The 18,793-nt window shown below is 37.3% G+C and overlaps 1 protein-coding gene across 1 annotated transcript in view; it reads right to left on the bottom strand.

The window, feature by feature from the left end:
* LOC148642011 (immunoglobulin superfamily member 21-like) overlaps positions 1 to 18,793 on the bottom strand; it is a 219,674-nt gene that overhangs the window by 10,245 nt on the left and 190,636 nt on the right. Inside the window, exons 5-6 of the mRNA XM_088616875.1 lie at positions 15,755 to 15,870; positions 7,273 to 7,759 (exon numbers count right to left, since the gene is read on the bottom strand). Of these exons, the coding sequence (XP_088473001.1) occupies positions 7,273 to 7,759; positions 15,755 to 15,870 (603 nt within the window). The remainder of the gene's footprint in view (positions 1 to 7,272; positions 7,760 to 15,754; positions 15,871 to 18,793) is intronic.

The raw sequence follows: 18,793 nt of genomic DNA, 5'->3' as shown, positions 1-18,793 counted from the left end.
TAAAATATAACCCTGGAGTATAAAAATGAGAACTGTGAAGGTGAAGTTTAATTATTCAAAAATTCACTGTTTATAAATTCCGAAAAGTACAGAAGATATACATAGCTTAAATGAAGTGCATTCCAGTCCTTGAGTGGAGAACACATTTAAATCCCCGAATATTAAACGCTTGAGGTATTGTCAAAGTATAACTGTTTGTCATATCAAGAAATATAAAATCAATTAAAGATTGATTTCATAATCCAGTGCTGAGATCTATTTAATTACTTAATAAGATGTATATTTATATACCACTGTATATAAAATTCTTAGGTTTAAAACAGACTCCAGGCACAAATAAGCATGGAAAATCCTACACTGGATTGATCTGGAATAAAAGAATGACTGCTGATGATTTTTTGTGGATCAGAAATGACCCAACTGTAATGTGATATAATTAATTAATCTTTATAAAAATGTCATTATAAAAACCCAATCACAGAAAGTGTTAAAAGGATATGTTATAAGATTTAATTGTACACTGAAGTAATTGAATTTGTACACTTCTTACCTCAAGTATTTGAAAGAGTGAAAGAAAGAAATAATATTACGGAGAACATTTTATTCATCCTAATTATACCTCCTGAGAAAACTAGTGAAATTTTGCACAAAAACATTTTTTTTGACAAATTCTTCTTAAAATTTAAAACATGCTTTCAGAGAACAATAATAGTCTATAGCAAAGTTGAGCAGATCGATCTCCCTTAAACCTTTTTGTCTTTTTAAAATTTGAATTTATTAGCCCATCAAACCAATATAGTAATATTCACAGAAACTTTATCATTTCCTAATTTGCAAAATGTTTTTCAAAATATTTGGAATAAGACATTACCACCTGATTGACCTATTTTATATAGTTTCCATTGTATTTTCTTCATATTTGCATATTTTCAGCTTTCAACTAGATATCCTGATATAATATGAAGCTAGGAAGCTTTACAGGAGAGTGTAATTTTAAACTTGGGTGTGTAGAAACCGCATGTTGTCCTTTGTGTTTTAGGTAATTCTAAATGTCCTCCATCCTTTTCTCACTGCCCAGAAACATGCAGGTGTGGTTGGGTACTTCAAACTGAATGAGATTTTGAAACGATTTCCATGAAGATGAGACTTAGGAACCGCCGTTCATTAACCTTTCCTCTCTGCCTTTGAATGCATTGATTGCTCAGAAATGGACAAATACATCAAGATAATGCTCTTATAAATCTATGACAGTTTATCTAGATATACAGTGATTGATAAAGGTTGTAAGATAGATGTAAGAACTGTCTCTCATGAAAGTTTGAAGTGGTAAATATATCTTAATTTGATTATAGTGTGATAATTTCCCTTTCACAATGATTTAACTACATTTTATCCTTATTTAACATGTTATGCTACATTAAAATATAATGATTTACTCATGTCTCTTAGTAAATCATGGTATAATCTAAGTCTAGTCAATAGAATCCAATTAGATATGCTATGAACAGCTATGTTGTTGTTATGGCAACATACAGTATACACACACCAAAAAACCCAATATAGTATTATTTTTGCCTCTTGAAATTAAGACTCATTGAAGCACTACTCTTTGCAAACGAAATGACTTAAGCGAGTTCCAGTTAAAAAGAGGATATGCATATTTTCCAAATTCAACAACTAATCACACTGTATTATAGTAACAAGGTAGAAAACAATAAAGCTGAATTCTGCAGCATTTATATGAGCACGGTAAGAAGAAATTAGTGCTTTGGGTCATTTGAAAAAAAAACCTTTTAAAACAGAAGAGCTCTCAGCATACTATAAGGCAGCTTCATTTAAAGTTATGCTTATCAGCCTTCATTTCAGTAGCATATTACCAACAGGTGGTGTTATAAAAGTAAAGGGGTAATTTAAAACATGTGATAACTACAAATATACATTTTCCACCAATATAAGCACATAACAATTTTATTCCTTCCGCAGAATATTCAATGAAACCCCCATTAAAGAAAGCAATTCTGTAGTCATACCACCCTGTGTAAGTTTAATCTATTCAACTTTCCAAAGCTATGTGAATGGTTTCTTAAAATGTTAATGTTTAAGGGAAACGTGGCAGCTAAGCTCTTGGGTGTTTTGTTTTATTAATACCTACTTTGTGAAAATAAGAGCCAGTGCATACAAATGAAAGCTATGGATCTTCAATCATCACAGTTCTGTGCTCCCATGAAAACAAAAACAAGAACCAGCTGGGTTTTCCTACCCAGCTGTTTCTAGGCCAACCAATCAGATACAAGTTTAAGATCTAATTTTAATCTCCCATCACTTGGAACCAGCAAACCCATGGATGTGTTGTTCAGTGGCATCTTTCTACTTATTATGATTTTCAATCCTTCAAGAAATAAAGCCAAACAGTAAATGAGATCAAACTGAGCCAGTCTGTGTTCTTTCTCTTTTTTTTCTGTTGTGCACTGGCTGTGAGAGGTGTGAAGAATCCCACTTAACAAGTGAGAAGTAGTGTTTCTTAACTATAAAACCTTTGTCTGACAAAGAGCTCTGCTTGCTGTGACACTGGTATGAATATAGTGGTAACACTTTACCTGAATGAGGCTAAACACTCCATTCTGATACATTCATAATACTGTATAATAATGATAAAAGACACATAGCAAAATACACATTTCAAATAAATGTACTAAGTCCACTATTACTGCACTGCATCTGCGTAAATTCCTTGTCAGCTCTCAGATCCCAAATGGCATCTTCTATCATACATCTATTTTCTAACCTCTTCTCCAATTTAGGGCTGTGAGGGAGCCAGAGCCTAATCCAGCCAACAACAAGAGTGTACCACACAGACACATTCACACCAGGGACAGGTTTTCCAGAAGCCAATTAATCTACCATTATATCTGTGGGACTGTAGGGGGAAACCCATGCAAACACGGGGAGAACTCCAGATCCAGAATTGGATCCAGGGCCCCAATGTTGTGAAGCCACAATCCTAACCACTGTGCCATCGTGCTGCCTATCTTCCATCATTTTCACCTTAATTCTCGCTATCTGGAGGTCTACTCTTAGCTTTCAGTAGAAATGGTCTCATTATGAACCATTACAATTAATTGTATGGCTGTGAATGTTATTTGCACATTTCATAATGTTATTTGGTGTTTTAGTTGTATTCAAGGGAATCATAACTAATAAAACATCTTCTAAATCATCTCATTTTTTGCAAAACATTTTACCTTTTGATTTACCTTGCTGCTTTTGCTTTTAACTTCTTTGGACAATAAAAGTGTTCAGTTTGAGCACTAGTGTTTTGATTAAAAATATTTACTTAAACACGTGTGTGCATCATGAGTAATTGAACAAAACAGCACATCACTGGAAGGGGGTGTATGCTGTTGTAATGCAATGTAAGTACACATGTGGTTAAACATTTTCAAAAGGCCAACACTTACTGTAAGAGTATATGAACCTGCTCACATGTCTGTGTTTATTTTCATAGCAAACTATAATTTTGTAGAAAACCACGTTTATTTTTGTGTAGCAAAATTAGAATATGCTGCCTTGTTATTCCTCAGGCATCTCCTGTATCAGTGACAGCTGAATGGATAAATAGTCCATCACTGTTCAAAACCTGGGCCTCGAGGAAAGAAAGTGCTGTCCGAAAGAGTCTCTTTCCTCCAGTGTGGGCCAAATGCCCAGAAAGAGGTCCCCTGGCTGGCACAGTGTATAAAGCAGCCATTCCTGGAGGCTAACAGACCAACAAGAGGCCAGGCTACAGGCAGCTAATCCCTGTTTTTGGGTTGTTCTGTAAACTAGTTTCTTTTTTTTAGTCTCCTGCCTTGAAGCAGATTACCCTAAGAAGGTGTTGTTCAGGAATCAAAGGATGATGTCATTGTTTGGCAGAAACATATCAAACCTTTGTAATTGAAGATACTCTGATGCTGAATTCAGAAGCACACAGCTTGTCACTCCAAAACTCTGAAGGGTACAGCACAGAGATGCTAAAGTACTTGTTAAATGTGTGAAGAACTGAATGGATGACTGATTATATGTTTTGCGGCAGCACTTTTGTTTATACTGTGATCAAGATTTCATTATGATTCTCATCATACGAAACCACTGATGGTCTCCACTAACTGGAATATATACAGATATTGAAACGGAGAGGACAGTTTTTTACTCATCAGTGCTTTTCTCCATGCAACTACTGTACAACTCCGTGCCTATAAAAGATTTGTGATATACGTATCGTTAAACGTATATTTTATAATTAAAAAGTGATAAGATCTTAATGCAAGTCTTAATAAAAGATTAAAATAACCTGATTAACACATCTAATCCAGAGTGAAAGGGAACCCAGTATGTCTTGTTCCTGAGAGAGGAAACTGGAGCACCCATTTGAGGGCTGCCTTTCATGAACAGCTTACTCTTGGTCCTAGCATAACATTTCAATGGGGTTTAGGTCAGGACTTTGACTTTGTCCTGAGTGGTCAATCCAAAATGCTAATTTCTTCATCTTCAGCCACTGTGTTGTAGAGATGTTTGCGCGTTTAGGTTCACTGACGTGCTTCTATCAATAGTGACAAGCCATCTAGATCCATAGACAGCAAAGCTGCCCCAACATAATACCCCCATAATGATGGTTGAGATGAGGTTCTCCTGTTGGAAGGTAGTGTTTAGTTTTCACCAATCAAAATGTTTTGTGTCTCATCTTGACTTGTCTGTGCAGAGAGCATTCTTCATTTAGTCATGTACTGGAAGGTATTCTACAGTAGGTGCTCATTGGTACACATGAGATTGGTGGCAATGTTCTTTTGAAAGAGAAATGATTTATTCCTGGCTATCTTCCCATGAAAACCACTCCAATTTAGTCTTTTCCTGGAGGATGAGGCATGAACACTAATGTTAGCTGCAGTGAGAGAGGCCTGCAGAGAGGCCTTAGATGTCACTCTGGGGCTCTTTGTGAATTCCCGGGTGATTTTCGGGTTGCTCTTTTTTAAAAAAAATTTGCCAGAATGACCAGTTCTGCATAGATTCACCTTAGCCTTGAATATTAGACTATCTGTCTAATGGTGGATGGGTGGAATTTAAATGTTTAGAAATGGATTTGTAACCTCTCATGTGCTTTCTGAGCATTATACTGTACATGGCAAAACTGCCCAGACTCTATTCTTGTTAACTTGTTACCTAATTATCTTGATAACTGATTACTCTCTTAATTGTGGCAAGTACACTAGTTGGTTCCCTTATTTCACATTCTATGATTCTTATTATTTTGTTTCTGCATCATTGTATGGGTAAATATAAACCCTTATATGTATATAAAACACTGATTTTGATTAAAATGGTTTGATTTTGATATAAAAAAAGTTTCAGAACAATTATAATGGAGGTTCCAAAACCATTTCTTAGCAGAGCTAGTATTCTATTCTCCATCTTCATACACAACATTCTTGAACCATAAGAATCCTAGACAAAACTTACTTAATATGTGCTCCATGAATGACAAAAGTGGCTCTTTAATCAATCTCTGGCAATTCCCAGTCACACGCCTTTATTGGCTGGTGTATGTTTCAAGTTGAGGTGATAATGAAATGTCCCTGGAGGGTTTCCTTGTTTCAAGATTAAATTGATTCCATTCTTTTGACACGTCTTCTTATCCCTCAGCTTGGGAGTTTGTCGGCTTATTTTGCTGCACTGTCTGTTTTGCAGAGGGGAATCTAAGAGACTAGTTGCAATGAACCTTGTGCAGCCTCAGCAAAATTTCCCCAGATATTAACAATAAAACGGGCTTTGTAACAACAGGTTAAGAAAGATTTGCAATCAAACGGTCATTCGCTTGGATTCTTTGAAATGTGTGAAAGACAAAAAAGACTAATCATTTAATTCCGAGACATGTTATAAGCATGTTACCATTGCAAAGTGCAAATTGTGCCAAAGTGATCAAGTATGTGTCTTGACCTACCAAAGAGCATTTTGATTTTTGCAGTAGAACTTTCTCATCCTCTGTGCTCTGGAAGGAGTTCTATAGACATGCTGAACTAGCAACCCAGAGACTAGAATACATTTTATTTAGAAATTCTGAAACATGGGTACCATGTTTCCATTAATCCAATTCATGCAAATTCCTCCTAAGTGCTGAAAATTGACAAGTACATTTTCCCCACCTTTATGGGAAAAAGGCTGCCGTGCACTTCTTATGGACAGGTCCTAATTGTTCAGCAGTGTGACAGCTCGCTGAAATGAAGGATTATGTTGTGTTAAGCCCCAATCTGAATTTTTCTTTTATTTAAATTCAAAAGAGATTTGCTGGTTATTAAATTAAAAAGGTATTTTATTTTCTATTTTCTCTTAGCAATTGATCTATCTACCTATTTATACTGCATACAGTACATACATGCATACAGTACTTACTCTGTTAATTGTACGCTTGGCCTGCCAATGGATTTCAATTGAAAACTGTGGTTATTAGATGGGAATTTTAAAACAATTTCTTCTGATCAAGAAAGCAACTTCTGCATGTCTAGGAGTCTGAACAAAAACAAGCCAGAAGATGGAGACAGTAGGATATATTCTCTACTACCGTTTTCTATCCCTGGTGAAATTCAAGACCTTTTTTTGCCTTGAGACAAAGTAATCAAGTAGCTATTTTTGGAATATACATTTCTTTTCGTATTTAGTTTAATTTTATGAATGTTTTAGAACTGCCAGAAATTTAATTTTGTATGAATCACTCTTATTCTTTGCTATTAAATGTAAATCTCCCACCTCAAGACAAAGAAAATCTGTCGTGATTTTTAACGTTTGGAGGAGAAGGAGAAAGGGATACAGGAAAAATGAAGAAAGGAAGAAAATGAAAAATGAACAAATTAAAGAGGTTTGCTGCACTTGTTCCTATTATCTATCCTATCTGGCATGTATTTACTGGTCCACACTGCCACAACATCACTTTGCAGTGCATACCGAGCTGGATTTCTATTATTCTTCCCTCACTTGTTCCTCCGATCGTATTATGCAAAATCCAGAACTTTGCTGTTTATCACATTCATCTTCGTTTACTTACTTTGGATAAAAGCACCAGCCACATAAATTAAATCAATCAATCAAATCAGTCAAAAAGATAAGTTCAGTGAATCAAATTGACCAAATGTGAATTCAATAAATACATCAATAAAGTCCTTGCCTATGCACAGATATAAATGGAGGATGTAGAAAGGAACAGATGAGTGAAGGTCACAGGGAGGAAGAGGATCAGAGCAGACTCACCTAGTGTGATCTCAGCCTGCATGGGCATGGAGAGGGCAGGGTGCTTGACCTCACAGCTGAACAGGGCGTCGTTGTCCAGCTGGGGGTTGAGAGTCCACGTGATCATGGCCCGCACCTCCACAGTCCCATCGTTGAGAGGGATGTGCACGTGACGGAAGTAGTAGAGCGGATCTGAGCTCTGAACCCAGCGCGGGAACTCGCGGCTCACCACGGTCTCCGGTATGATCTCGGTGGCGGGGCTGGGCTCGAATCCGGGGGCGCCCTGGGTATGTCCCCGCAGAGGGTTCTCTGTGAAGAGCCGGGCTGACCTGCCGTCCAGATCCAGGAGGGAGAGGGACTTCTGCATTTTGGTGTCGTCCAGCTCCCGGCTGATCAGGGGCCTGGGGGGTCGGGAGTCCTTCAGCCCTGCTGCGCCCCCCTCTCCCCCAGCTGTAGGCTGGATGTAGGGAATCACTTCGATCAGCTCCCCATCCCTCTTGAAGTACACCTGGAGAGGGAGAGAGCAGAGGGGCAGGAATCCATTTCAGAAACTGAGCTTAGGAGATAATATGATTACATTGTTTCATCCACGTCTCTAACTTCCAGCCTAAAATGACAGATTTTGTTAAATGAGCGAGTCCCAAGCTAACATTGAGATATTTGGTAATATTTCTCAGAAATTAAGCAATTAAATGTGAGAATTTGAATTTAGCCATATCAGAATTTCTTATAATCACCCCACACACACACCTTTCACAATTACTAGTACCATTTATAATATTAATAATAAACTTTATTTTATATAGCATCTTTAAAGGTGGTTTCTCAAAGTGCTTTACAGAACGAGAACAACAATAAAAAGGAAAACACAAGATAAAACAATATATAGAGGAGACCGTGGATGGTGGTACCAGGAAAAGCAGAGGGGTGAAGAATGGAACCAGTTAAGTAAAGGCTCTTCTAAAGAAGAAGGTTTTGAGTCTGGATTTGAAGGACTTTAGAGAAGGTGACTCTCTGATATCCTTGGGCGGAGAGTTCCAGAGCTTTGGGGCATAACAGGAGAAGGCCCTGTCACCCATACAATGTAGATGGGCTTGGGGGACAGTAAGGAGACCAGAATTAAAAGAGCGAAGGTTGCGAGGTGGGGAGTAAGGCAATAATAGTTCAGACAGGTATTGAGGTGCTAAGCCATGCAGAGCCTTATAGGTGAACATGAGGATTTTAAAGTCCACACAGAATTTGACAGGAAGCCAGTGCAAGGACTCCAGGATAGGAGTAATGTGATCACTTGCACTAGACCTGGTCAGGATCCATTAGATGACCCTCTCAGTTGAAGCATTTAAGTTTTTATTGAAGGTACAATATGAACTTGAAAATAATTTTACTACAATACATTACTTTGAACCTATCACATTTAAAAAAACAAAAAACATGTCCTTAGACCATAATCATGACAATCATTGAATTGACACTGGCTTTGCGACGTGTTTGCTAAATAAAATCGTTGTAGTTTGCTTGGAAATAAGACGCCTAAAAATTACTACAGTTGAGATTGCAACTTTGAGCCAGTTGGGAGCCCAGGGTTTGCAATAATAAGTTAAAGCAAAAAGACACTCTGATTCTATGTCTAAAAGCAGAGAACTAAAAGTAAATGGTTAAGTTATTCTAAACAGGTTTTTCAATTATATACTTAAAGCTGAATCTGTAAATATATAAAAATATGTATTCAGCTCTGTGAGTTGTTTAGAGTCTTCATACAAAAGCAGCGGTCTGGTTTCCATCAATAGTGAATTTGCTGTGTTATTATTCTAACCACACGTATTCTATAAAGCATATCAGCTATGTCTGACTGCACAGAGAAGTGAAAGAAATGATGTTCTTATCGTGTACATTGTGTCATTTAATTCTTCCAGTTTTAGAGGCAGCCAAATTCACATAAACTATTTTTGTGGGAATGACAATTTTTAAAGGGCATTTGAACTTTTCAGTCAGATTTTCAAGAACACAGGGATGTGATTGAAAAAGAACAAGTTTCAAACCCATCCTGTATAAACAGTACAGCAGACACAGAGGTAAGCAGAACGAAAAAATAATACATTCTTTCTTTTTCTTCATTCCCCAAACCAAAGATTTCAAACGACACACTTCTTGGTAGGTCACAAAGCTGTTCAGTTTTTATGTAAGAACACTGGTGTTAATGTCTGCCTCAACCAAATGAGACTTCTGCTACATTCTTGTGTTTTTATCTATTCTGCTTTTAACAGTACCGCCAATTAATGTGCATGTCTTAGCTGTGGAGGCATGCTGTGAACACTTCTCTCTCACTGAAGGGATGAAAACCACTATACAAATGGAACCATTTATTATTAACCTAGAGGTGTTTGACGGAGATGAGCTCTGCCCAGAGTAGAGTCAGCACAAGGTCAGGGATGTTATCTTCCAATATTCACTGATAGTGATCCTTTCCAATCTCATATCCCAATTTATCTCTGACCTGCAAGTAACATTTCCTAAGCAGCAAACAGTCCCTCCTGGCATCTTTAAAACAAATCCTGTCATTTCCCCAGTTTTCCCCAGTGAGCTATCGAAAGATCTTCAGTTTGGAAAACCAAAACACCACCTCTTTTAAGAACACGTCTGCTCATCATTAATACATGCACGCTAAAGGTTTAATGTGAGGATGGAGGCAACATGCCAGAAACTGACATTTCTTTGACATTTATTCCAAAAGAATACAACATGAACCCCTAGATTCATTTATATTTTCTTTCTTGTCTGTCATGAGAAATGACTTCCAAGTGGCTATAGGCTACTTTTTAAAAGAAACAAGGAAGAACAGAAAAATGAATAAATTCTGGGATGAATCTAAAAGCTTAGGGCAATTCTGGTTTTAGCTTTATTACAGAAATATTTCCACTGAGGCAGAAATAACATCGTTGTTCCTGTTTTCAAACTGCAGCCTGACTGGATTAATTTGCAGATTCAATGTCCTGTATTAATGACTACAGACCAGCAGGTGGAGCGGTATTTCCTTTATTACCTCTTCTCTGCCACAGCCTTCAACATTTTCAAGGCCAGAGGCACTTGATGCTGTTCATTCTAGAAAGCAACTTTAAACAGAGGAAACATTCAAACAGAAAAGGGTTGTTCTTTTTACACACAGTCTACTACAGAAAACCTATAGAAAGGGTTAACAAGGTTTTGTTTGTGGTCTGGGGACATCGATTTGAAGAAATCACTATGTGTTACTACCATTTATTTATAGGGCTGACACTTTTATCCAAATAAACTTACATAAGTCCACATTTATACAGCAAGTGATTTTATTCCAACAGTTTAGGTGAATTACCTTGCTCAAGAATATAACAGCCTTTTACTTAGGATTTTAACCCACAACCTTCTAGTTATGAGTTCAGAAGCATATTAACAATTACATTAAAGCAGAATTGCAGATTAACTGATCCTCTATAAATGGTGTTGATGAGAGAATCACTGTGTGAGAGTATCGATCTTACATACTGTTTAAAATAGGAACCAAAAATATTAGACCCTCAAGGGTCTAAATTACCTGGCTGAGAACCACTGTACTGCAGTTCCATATTTATTTGCTGTTTTAACATTGAAAGGTCTCCTCTAAATCTGCTAAATAATAACTTAATACAAATGATATATACAATAATATCGTTAAACAACAAAAGGATACTATGATAAATAGAATACTGTACTACAGTAATCAGGAATGATATTTTTTGTCATAAATGTAATTTTGAGCAACAAAAATTGTTGAAAATGATAGTTGCTGGCTAATATTTTAGGTTAGCTGGGGAAAATATTGTTTATAAATACTTTACAAATTAAATATATTCATGAACTATTAACAAAATGACTTGAAAGCGCTGATATCCAACCTCTACGGTACATGAGCTGCATATTAGTAACAATCCCTATTCTTGATTATAGTCTGAGCATCACATCATATGTTTATAATATCATTAATAAAATGTTAATATATATTTTCAATGTTATAGAATGATGGCATAAAGTTAATAGTTTATAGATCATTATAAATACGACCCAAACAAAAGTATGACTGAGTAATTAATTTAATGCAACTACTATAGGTGAACAGAATTTAAATGAAAAGGCACTGTAGCATTTTTGTGCAATTTTATAAGCTCCCCAAACGTCATGTTTATTGCACCCTAGATATGGGATTAAACCCACATTCTCAGTGCTGCAAGGCAGCAATGCCAACCTCTGTACCGCTGTGATGCTCTATTAAATATTAACATATCCCAGCTTTTGTTCATGGAAATAAAAGAAGAGTGTTTGAAAAAGAAGGATTTCGTTGAGTCTGTTATAAACATTAAATAAAGTCTGATCATTTATCAGTCTTAATGATACTTGTCTGCCTACAATTTTGTTTTAATGAAACGTAGAGCATGAAACCAGCCATATTGTATGGATATTCATAATAAAGCAAATATTCCTATTGCATGGATATTCAGTCAAATTCTTAAACAGCATAATGTAAGAAAGTGCACAGCCTTTCTCTATTCTTTTTAATGTCCCCTCTGCTTACTATTGCAGCAAATACAAAAATAACTTCATTTTTTCACAAATGCTTTAAAATCAAATAACATACCTACATAACCCTCTGCCAGAATACTGCAGTATAACCGGCAGATTTAACCTCTCTACTCAAAGTATCCTTTCCTAGTCACAAGGGATTTGATCAAAAAGTGATTCAGAATTTCTTGTTGGTGCTCTTCAGAAATGTTCCTTGCTTGTTTGGTTTTCTTTGGTAAAGAAAACGTCTAATTATGTGTAAGTTAGCCTTCACTGTGGAGTGTGACAGGCTGAAATTACTAAACTCAGGTCTGGTTGGAGGGAAACCTTCGTTTGCATTCAAGGAGCATTGCCTTATGTATCCCCTGCTTTTAGTTTATCCTGGGCTTGAATATTTCGTTTCTCATTTATAGAAAGACACTGCTTTTGCCTTAACCACTGTGCACTTGCTACAGGAAGCATTGCTACAGAATGGCAAAAATGGAAATTTTCTTAGTGCTTTTTTTAACTTACTCCCTTTTGCAGTACTTAATTTCATTAAAATCACGCACACTTTAAAATGGAGTAAACTGCTCCATTTTAAAGGGACAGCGAGGCATTTTAAGCTTGTGTTTTCCCTGCTTTTTCTTTGGGTAAGGTAACCTAAAATACCCCCAAGAAAAATAAAAAATAAAACATGAAAAAAGGTTAATGAATAGGCATGCATGCAAGTGGACTTATCCTGACTGCTTGTTTGCTATTAACTTTCATATCTGAAAGCCTCCACATGCGGTCTTTAGAAGGAATTAAAAACTGGATCTGTTTTCATAGTATTGCTGTGTAGTTTCTGTGACAAAACCAAATCTCTTTGTGCCAGTAAGCTTCTGCAAGTGTTCAGACAGAAAGTTTTTGCACTTTCATTTCCATTTCTGTCGTCTGATCTGCCCTCTTTTCCATGTCGATGTTCAAAACCTTGCTTCATGTTTACTTTGCCAATATATTTTCCAAGCTAAATGTAAGAATCATATTAAATTCAGGAATCTGTACCAATTGAGCATGGGGAGAATATACAAACTCCATGTGGATAGCATCCTGATCTGGGGCTGAACCCAGGTCCCAGAGCTGTAAGGCAGCAATCCTTACCATTGTGCCACCATGCTGCCTGAATGTATAAATCCATGAAAGCATAAATATTTTGTCCTTGCAAATGCCTTCTTAATTACTCTCCAGAAAAGAGATACTTTTATTCTTTCATCTGTGTTCAATGTACTGCATCCCAATTAGTCAGTGTTAAAGCTCTAAAAATCAGAATAAATCATTAGCTTCTCTCAGTGAGGGGCAATAGTGCTGTATCTTGAGTGAGATGGCATGCATTAACATTAGCACTGAAACTTGGGCTAATTAAATCAGACTAGCTGCTCTGTGTTACGGGCTTCAAGCTGCACAAATCACTCACACTTTCACATTTACTTTTTACACCCAACCATTCACTTGAAATTACACCTGAGAAAAAAAAAACACTAACAGGATTAGAAAATGAATTGACGTTGGTATTGAAGCAGACAATAGAGACTGTCAGGCATTTGTTTTGCTTATTTGTATTTCTGCCCTAGTTCTGCATTCTGCAGGATAATTCTAGCAGTGTGATGAATTCTCAGAGGAAGAGTCATTAGTTGTGAGAAACACAAATGGGTGACAAATTTGTTTATTGGAGCACTGGTGGGCATTTTCAGAGGGCCTTTTCACAAAATGCAGTACAGCTGTATGATATTTGCCATCCTTTCCATAATATTTAATATTTCTTCATGGGAATTTCTTCATGCTTGGCCTTAAAATGTTATGTGTTGTATCCTTGAATGTTTTGTTAGCTTTAAATGTCATATGGTTTGTAAGCCTGGTGAGAACTTGGCTTTGCTTTCTATATAAATCATAGCTTCCATCTGCCCTTACTGTACCCTATTGTTATGTTGTTGTAAAGGTGCTACAGAGACGGCACTCACTATGAAAAGGTTTTCTATAACATAAAAATTGAGTTCCTGATATCTGTTTGAGCGAGAAAGAGGTGTGCTTAGTTTCTGGACTGAATTCAAAAGAGACAAATTTCATGCGTTCTGTCAAATGTAACAATGTGTCAAACTATATGCAGGTCTTTGGACATGAACTAATAGGATATTTGATGTGAGCTTTATTGAACAAATGTAACACTGGATACATAAATACATGCACTGTGTGGGATTGAGAACAAGTTGAGACATTTGCAAGGATAGAGACAAGTGATGTCGGAAGACAGATTTAATTAAAAAGCTTTCAGATACAAAAACTAATCAAAATGCATGACAGTAAATCATGGCTCAGTAAAGCCCAGTCAAAGCAAGGTGAAGCTCATTTAGCTCCCATAAAATATGGTAAGATGAGGAAATCCTCCTGATGTTTATTGAACTGGTTTGTAAAAGTAAAAATGGTAAATCTGAAAATTTACCATGTGTTTAGAGTTTTCACAAGGATGGAACTCAAAAACAGGTGTCTGTAGTCTCATAGACATCTCTGTATCAAATCACAACCCAGTTCCTATACAGTAATCACCTAATGCTTAATTAAGCCCTGCATTCTCAGGGTGATGACAGTGCCTGGATGCTTTTTCTTCCATTAAAGCTAATAATAATAATTATAATTTCTAATACTTATATAGTGCTTTTCTGGATACTCAACTCAAAGCACTTTACAGGTAATGGGGATCCCCTCCACCCCCACCAGTGTGCAGCCCCACCTGGATGATGCAACCGCAGCCATAGTGCGCCAGAACGCTCCCCACACATCAGCTCTCAGTGGGGAGGAGATCAGAGTAATGAAGCCAGTTCATAGATGGAGATTATTAGGAGGCCATGATTTGTAAGGGCCAATGGGAAATTTTGGCCAGGACACAGGGGCTACACCCCTACTCTTTTCGAGAAACGCCCTGGGATTTTTAATGACCACAGAGAGTCAGGACCTCGGTTTTACGTCTCATCCGAAGGACAGCACCTGTTTACAGTATAGGGTCCCCGTCACTATACTGGGATATTAGGACCCACATGGACTGCAGGGTGAGCGCCCCCTGCTGGCCCCACTGACACCTCTTCCAGCAGCAAGTTTAGTTTTTCCCAGTAGGTCTCTCATGCAGGTACTGACCAGGCTCACACCTGCTGAGCTTCAGTGGGTTGCCAGTTGTGAGTTGCAGAGTTGATATGGCTGCTGGCCACAAAGTACTAAATTAAGCACTCAAGTACTCAAAAAAAAGGCAGCGATAGAAATGTCATCTCTGCGACCATTTTTAGGACTACGATTGTAACTGCACTGCCAATCATGATATGGGTCCTCCTTGAGGGTCGATGGACTCTGCCACAGGCAGGAAGGTCACAGTTGGCTTCACTTTGCAGTGGGCTCCACCTGAGCTCTCAATTGCTTGAGTAATGCAGGAGAGATTGATTCTAAACACACTGCATTACTTCAGCAGCTAATGAATAGTGACTTTGAGCTGGTGAGAAACAGCAATGAAATTTTACAATGAAGGCCATCGAGTGTCACCCTCCCCTCTCCCGCTGCCCTAAAAAATTACTAATAAATTCAGAGGTTAAAATATTGGCACTCTCTTGGTTATTATACAGTTATCATTATATGCTAGGATGAACTGGGTTCAAAAAGCATGAAAAAAAGCTGACAAATGAATATGCATTTATAGCTATTGCTCATTAAATAAAATGGACAAAATTTCAAAACGAGAGTGCCAAACAATAATCTGTTCATTAAGAAATAATTAAGATTCTAGCTGCAACTTTCTCTGAAAATGGACTACATGTACAATAGTTAGAAGACTGAAGTCTCTTTGGTGCCAGTGAATAGATCACAATCAATAAAATACATAAAACTGCTTAGGAATAATAAGTGATGCTGTTCTCTTGTTGGGAAGAGCACTTACAGTAGGTGCAGGCTTTCCTCCAGACACGATGCAGACCAGAGTGAAGTTCTGGGCCTGATATCGACTGAAAGGTGCCGGAGTGTCTGCTGCCACCACTGAGATTGAGAGAGGGGGTGCTGCAGGGGGAGACAGAAGCATTAGTACAACACACAGATAACTTCAGTGCATCTCAACAAGAAAACAGCACTTTACCTTCATGCACTCGGTCACTGAACTAGTTTTCTGTTTAACTTTGCATTACATTGCCGAGAAATCATGTTGTGTGTTCACATGACATGCTTGTAAAATTATCTGGCCTGCTCAAATAACTGTGCTGTGAAAACTGTGCATTGGGTTGCAATACAACTTACAGCAAACATAAATGGTATCATTTCACGCACATGTGGGCAAAGATAGTATATGCCTCAGGGAACGTCCATCTCTTGTATCTGCACAAGCCATTATAGATCAAAGTGGTTGGTCCCCACTCTGACCCAGTGTGTCCTGTCATTGTCTATGGTCCAATTTAGAAGTGCAGATCTCATTGCTGCAGAGTGCACTTTTCAAAATACTTTTGTTTTAGTAGAGCAATCAACTTTATATGAACCTTACATACTGTATGCATTTGTATTTTTAAAGAAGAAAACCAGATGACACAAACCAAAATCAAGTCATTCTATTTGCTGTTTTTTATTTCCAAAGCATAGATTCCAAAACATTGTATTTTTGTTCTAAAGCAATATAAATGATTATAAATTATCTCTACATTCATTAGCACAAATACCTACAAAGCACACATGAAAAATGTATAAAGTAGTAATCTAATGCCCTTCCTGCACTACTGACGTAAAGCCTGACCTGCAGTGTGTGAGAGTGCAGTAGTGAATTTAGAGGAAAGCCGTACTTCTAAAGTGTGACAACCAAGGATTATTTAGTCAGTGTGAAGCAAGCTTTAGCAGAGGCCTGTTTGCGGGCAGGATACTATGTGTGGAGGTCATGCGAAAACAGAATGAGGTTAAGAGAAAGTGGATATTCAGCCACCTGCCAGTGCATTGTGAATGACTGTCAATGTCTGAAGCAGCTGACATCAAAACAGAGGCCTACCTTTTGGTGCGTAGTGAAACACATATGTATTGATAGTATTACTCTATTCCCTTGTGATGGCTTCTATGTTCTTTAGTATTTTAAGTTTCACATGGCTTTTTTTATTGGAAAGCAAGACTTGTTGACAGTGTGCTGTATTTATAATACTCAGAGAAAGGTTTTACATAAAGCCTGCCCTCCCTTTCCCTCTTCCTTTCCCACCACTAAATGTACTGCCCACTGCCATACTCTGAGAAACAAACAAGAACGCTTCTGTTCCTACTCACAACAGGAACCCATGAGAGTGCTCTAGGCTTTAGGCAGCACTGTCAAGCAGAGTTGGAACTATGAAGGAGGGAAAAAAAAAGAGGGGAACAGCCTCTTTCTCAGCGTAAGCAGCTGCTTTCACATCAGCCTAGTGCAACACATCAAAAAAGACATTCATCTGCATAATCCCGCTGTTTCATTTTTTAATAATAATTAGTCATTTAGGAGAGCCTTTTATCTAAAGTGACTTGCAGAGATGAGGATGTGAATTGAGCATTGACAGCTACAGCTGCAGAGTCTTATAACAGGCCTGTCTCATCCAAAGGAAGGGGCACAGGGAGGTTAAGTAACTTGTTCAGGATTAACACACAATGAAGTGGAAGATCTTGTGTTATTGTATATGTCAGCTTCTGGCCTTTTACCCAAGCCACCGGACCAGCGGGCTTTTACGATTTAACCAATTGTGCTTCTTCTTGTGTATCGCCATTGCTGTGTCTCCTTAGTTTGTTGTTTAGCATACTAACATTATAACAAAAAAGAAAACAGCTTAGTAACTGGGGAAAGTTATTTCAAGTTTTACAGTGGCACAATGCTCAGAAGCCAGGCAGTCTTAATCTCTTAAATACTTCCCCCACTGATTCGGATTCAACCTTTCCTCAAATGTTGAAGTAACAGTAAAGCAGAACAGATTCTGAAATATGGTGTTAGGGATAAATTCAGATAAATATATATAATAAAACAGAAAAAATAAGGAAAACTGGACCACGATTTTCCTTTTGCAGCTAAACCTATTAGATATCTACAAAAACATGCATGGACATCCCAAAATAATGAAATAACTGCAGTGTTTTGTTTGCCAACTTGTTAATTGCTTATTGATGCTGCGTGTACAGTTGAAATGAATGGCGAGTAATGTCAAAATAAACTTCACGCCAGTTGATTATCTGTCATTGTGGTTGGCATTAATATGACCATGAATGCTGAATCTTTTTAAGCAAGGTTTGAATAAATATTCTTTTTATAACGGATCAGCTTTTTCACAAGCCCATTGACTGAAACATTACTTATCGTTTGCTGTGATGAATGGGAGTATTGATGGATTTTTACAGCGGTAGTAGTTGGTGTGGTCTCATTAATTGCCTGCTTGAATTGCACAGCTATAATGTGCTGTTTCAACATTCCATTATGTTTTTAATTCACAGTAATATGACTCAAAAAGCCACGTTACAAATTAACAGGAAGCGTTTCATAATGCTACTTTTCATAACCCTGCGAACTACCTTTCGTCTGGTTAAAGTATTAGAAAAATACTTATTATTATTCGTAATGAGAATGACATAATTTTTGTACATCAAGCACAGGTAGTTTTCCAGCTCCCATTCATACTTCTACATCTTTTAGTGACAGAACTACAGCAAAAAAGCTTTAGTGTAATGGGGGGTATGGCCTATTGTTATGTCCATATTCTGCACACAGAAAAGTAAACTGCTGGATTTTATAAGTAGTTTTACAAATCATGCACTTAATTTGAAATAAAATCATCTATGTCAATTAAATGTCAGAAACACAATGACTTCATGATGAATTAACACTTCACTGTCCTCAACTGGTTGCTTCAAGTGGTTGTTGAATTGCCTATAGTTTAAGTGCTTTGAGAAGCCTCCTTTAAAGGCACTATATAAAATACAGTTTATTATTATTAAATTTTAA

Source organism: Lepisosteus platostomus, chromosome 23 (assembly GCF_059453375.1).
Source record: "Lepisosteus platostomus isolate fLepPlt1 chromosome 23, fLepPlt1.hap1, whole genome shotgun sequence".
In the NCBI taxonomy this organism is placed as follows: domain Eukaryota; kingdom Metazoa; phylum Chordata; class Actinopteri; order Semionotiformes; family Lepisosteidae; genus Lepisosteus; species Lepisosteus platostomus.
The sequence above is the reverse complement of the archived record's forward strand: the minus strand, read 5'-3'. Positions and strand labels throughout refer to the sequence as shown.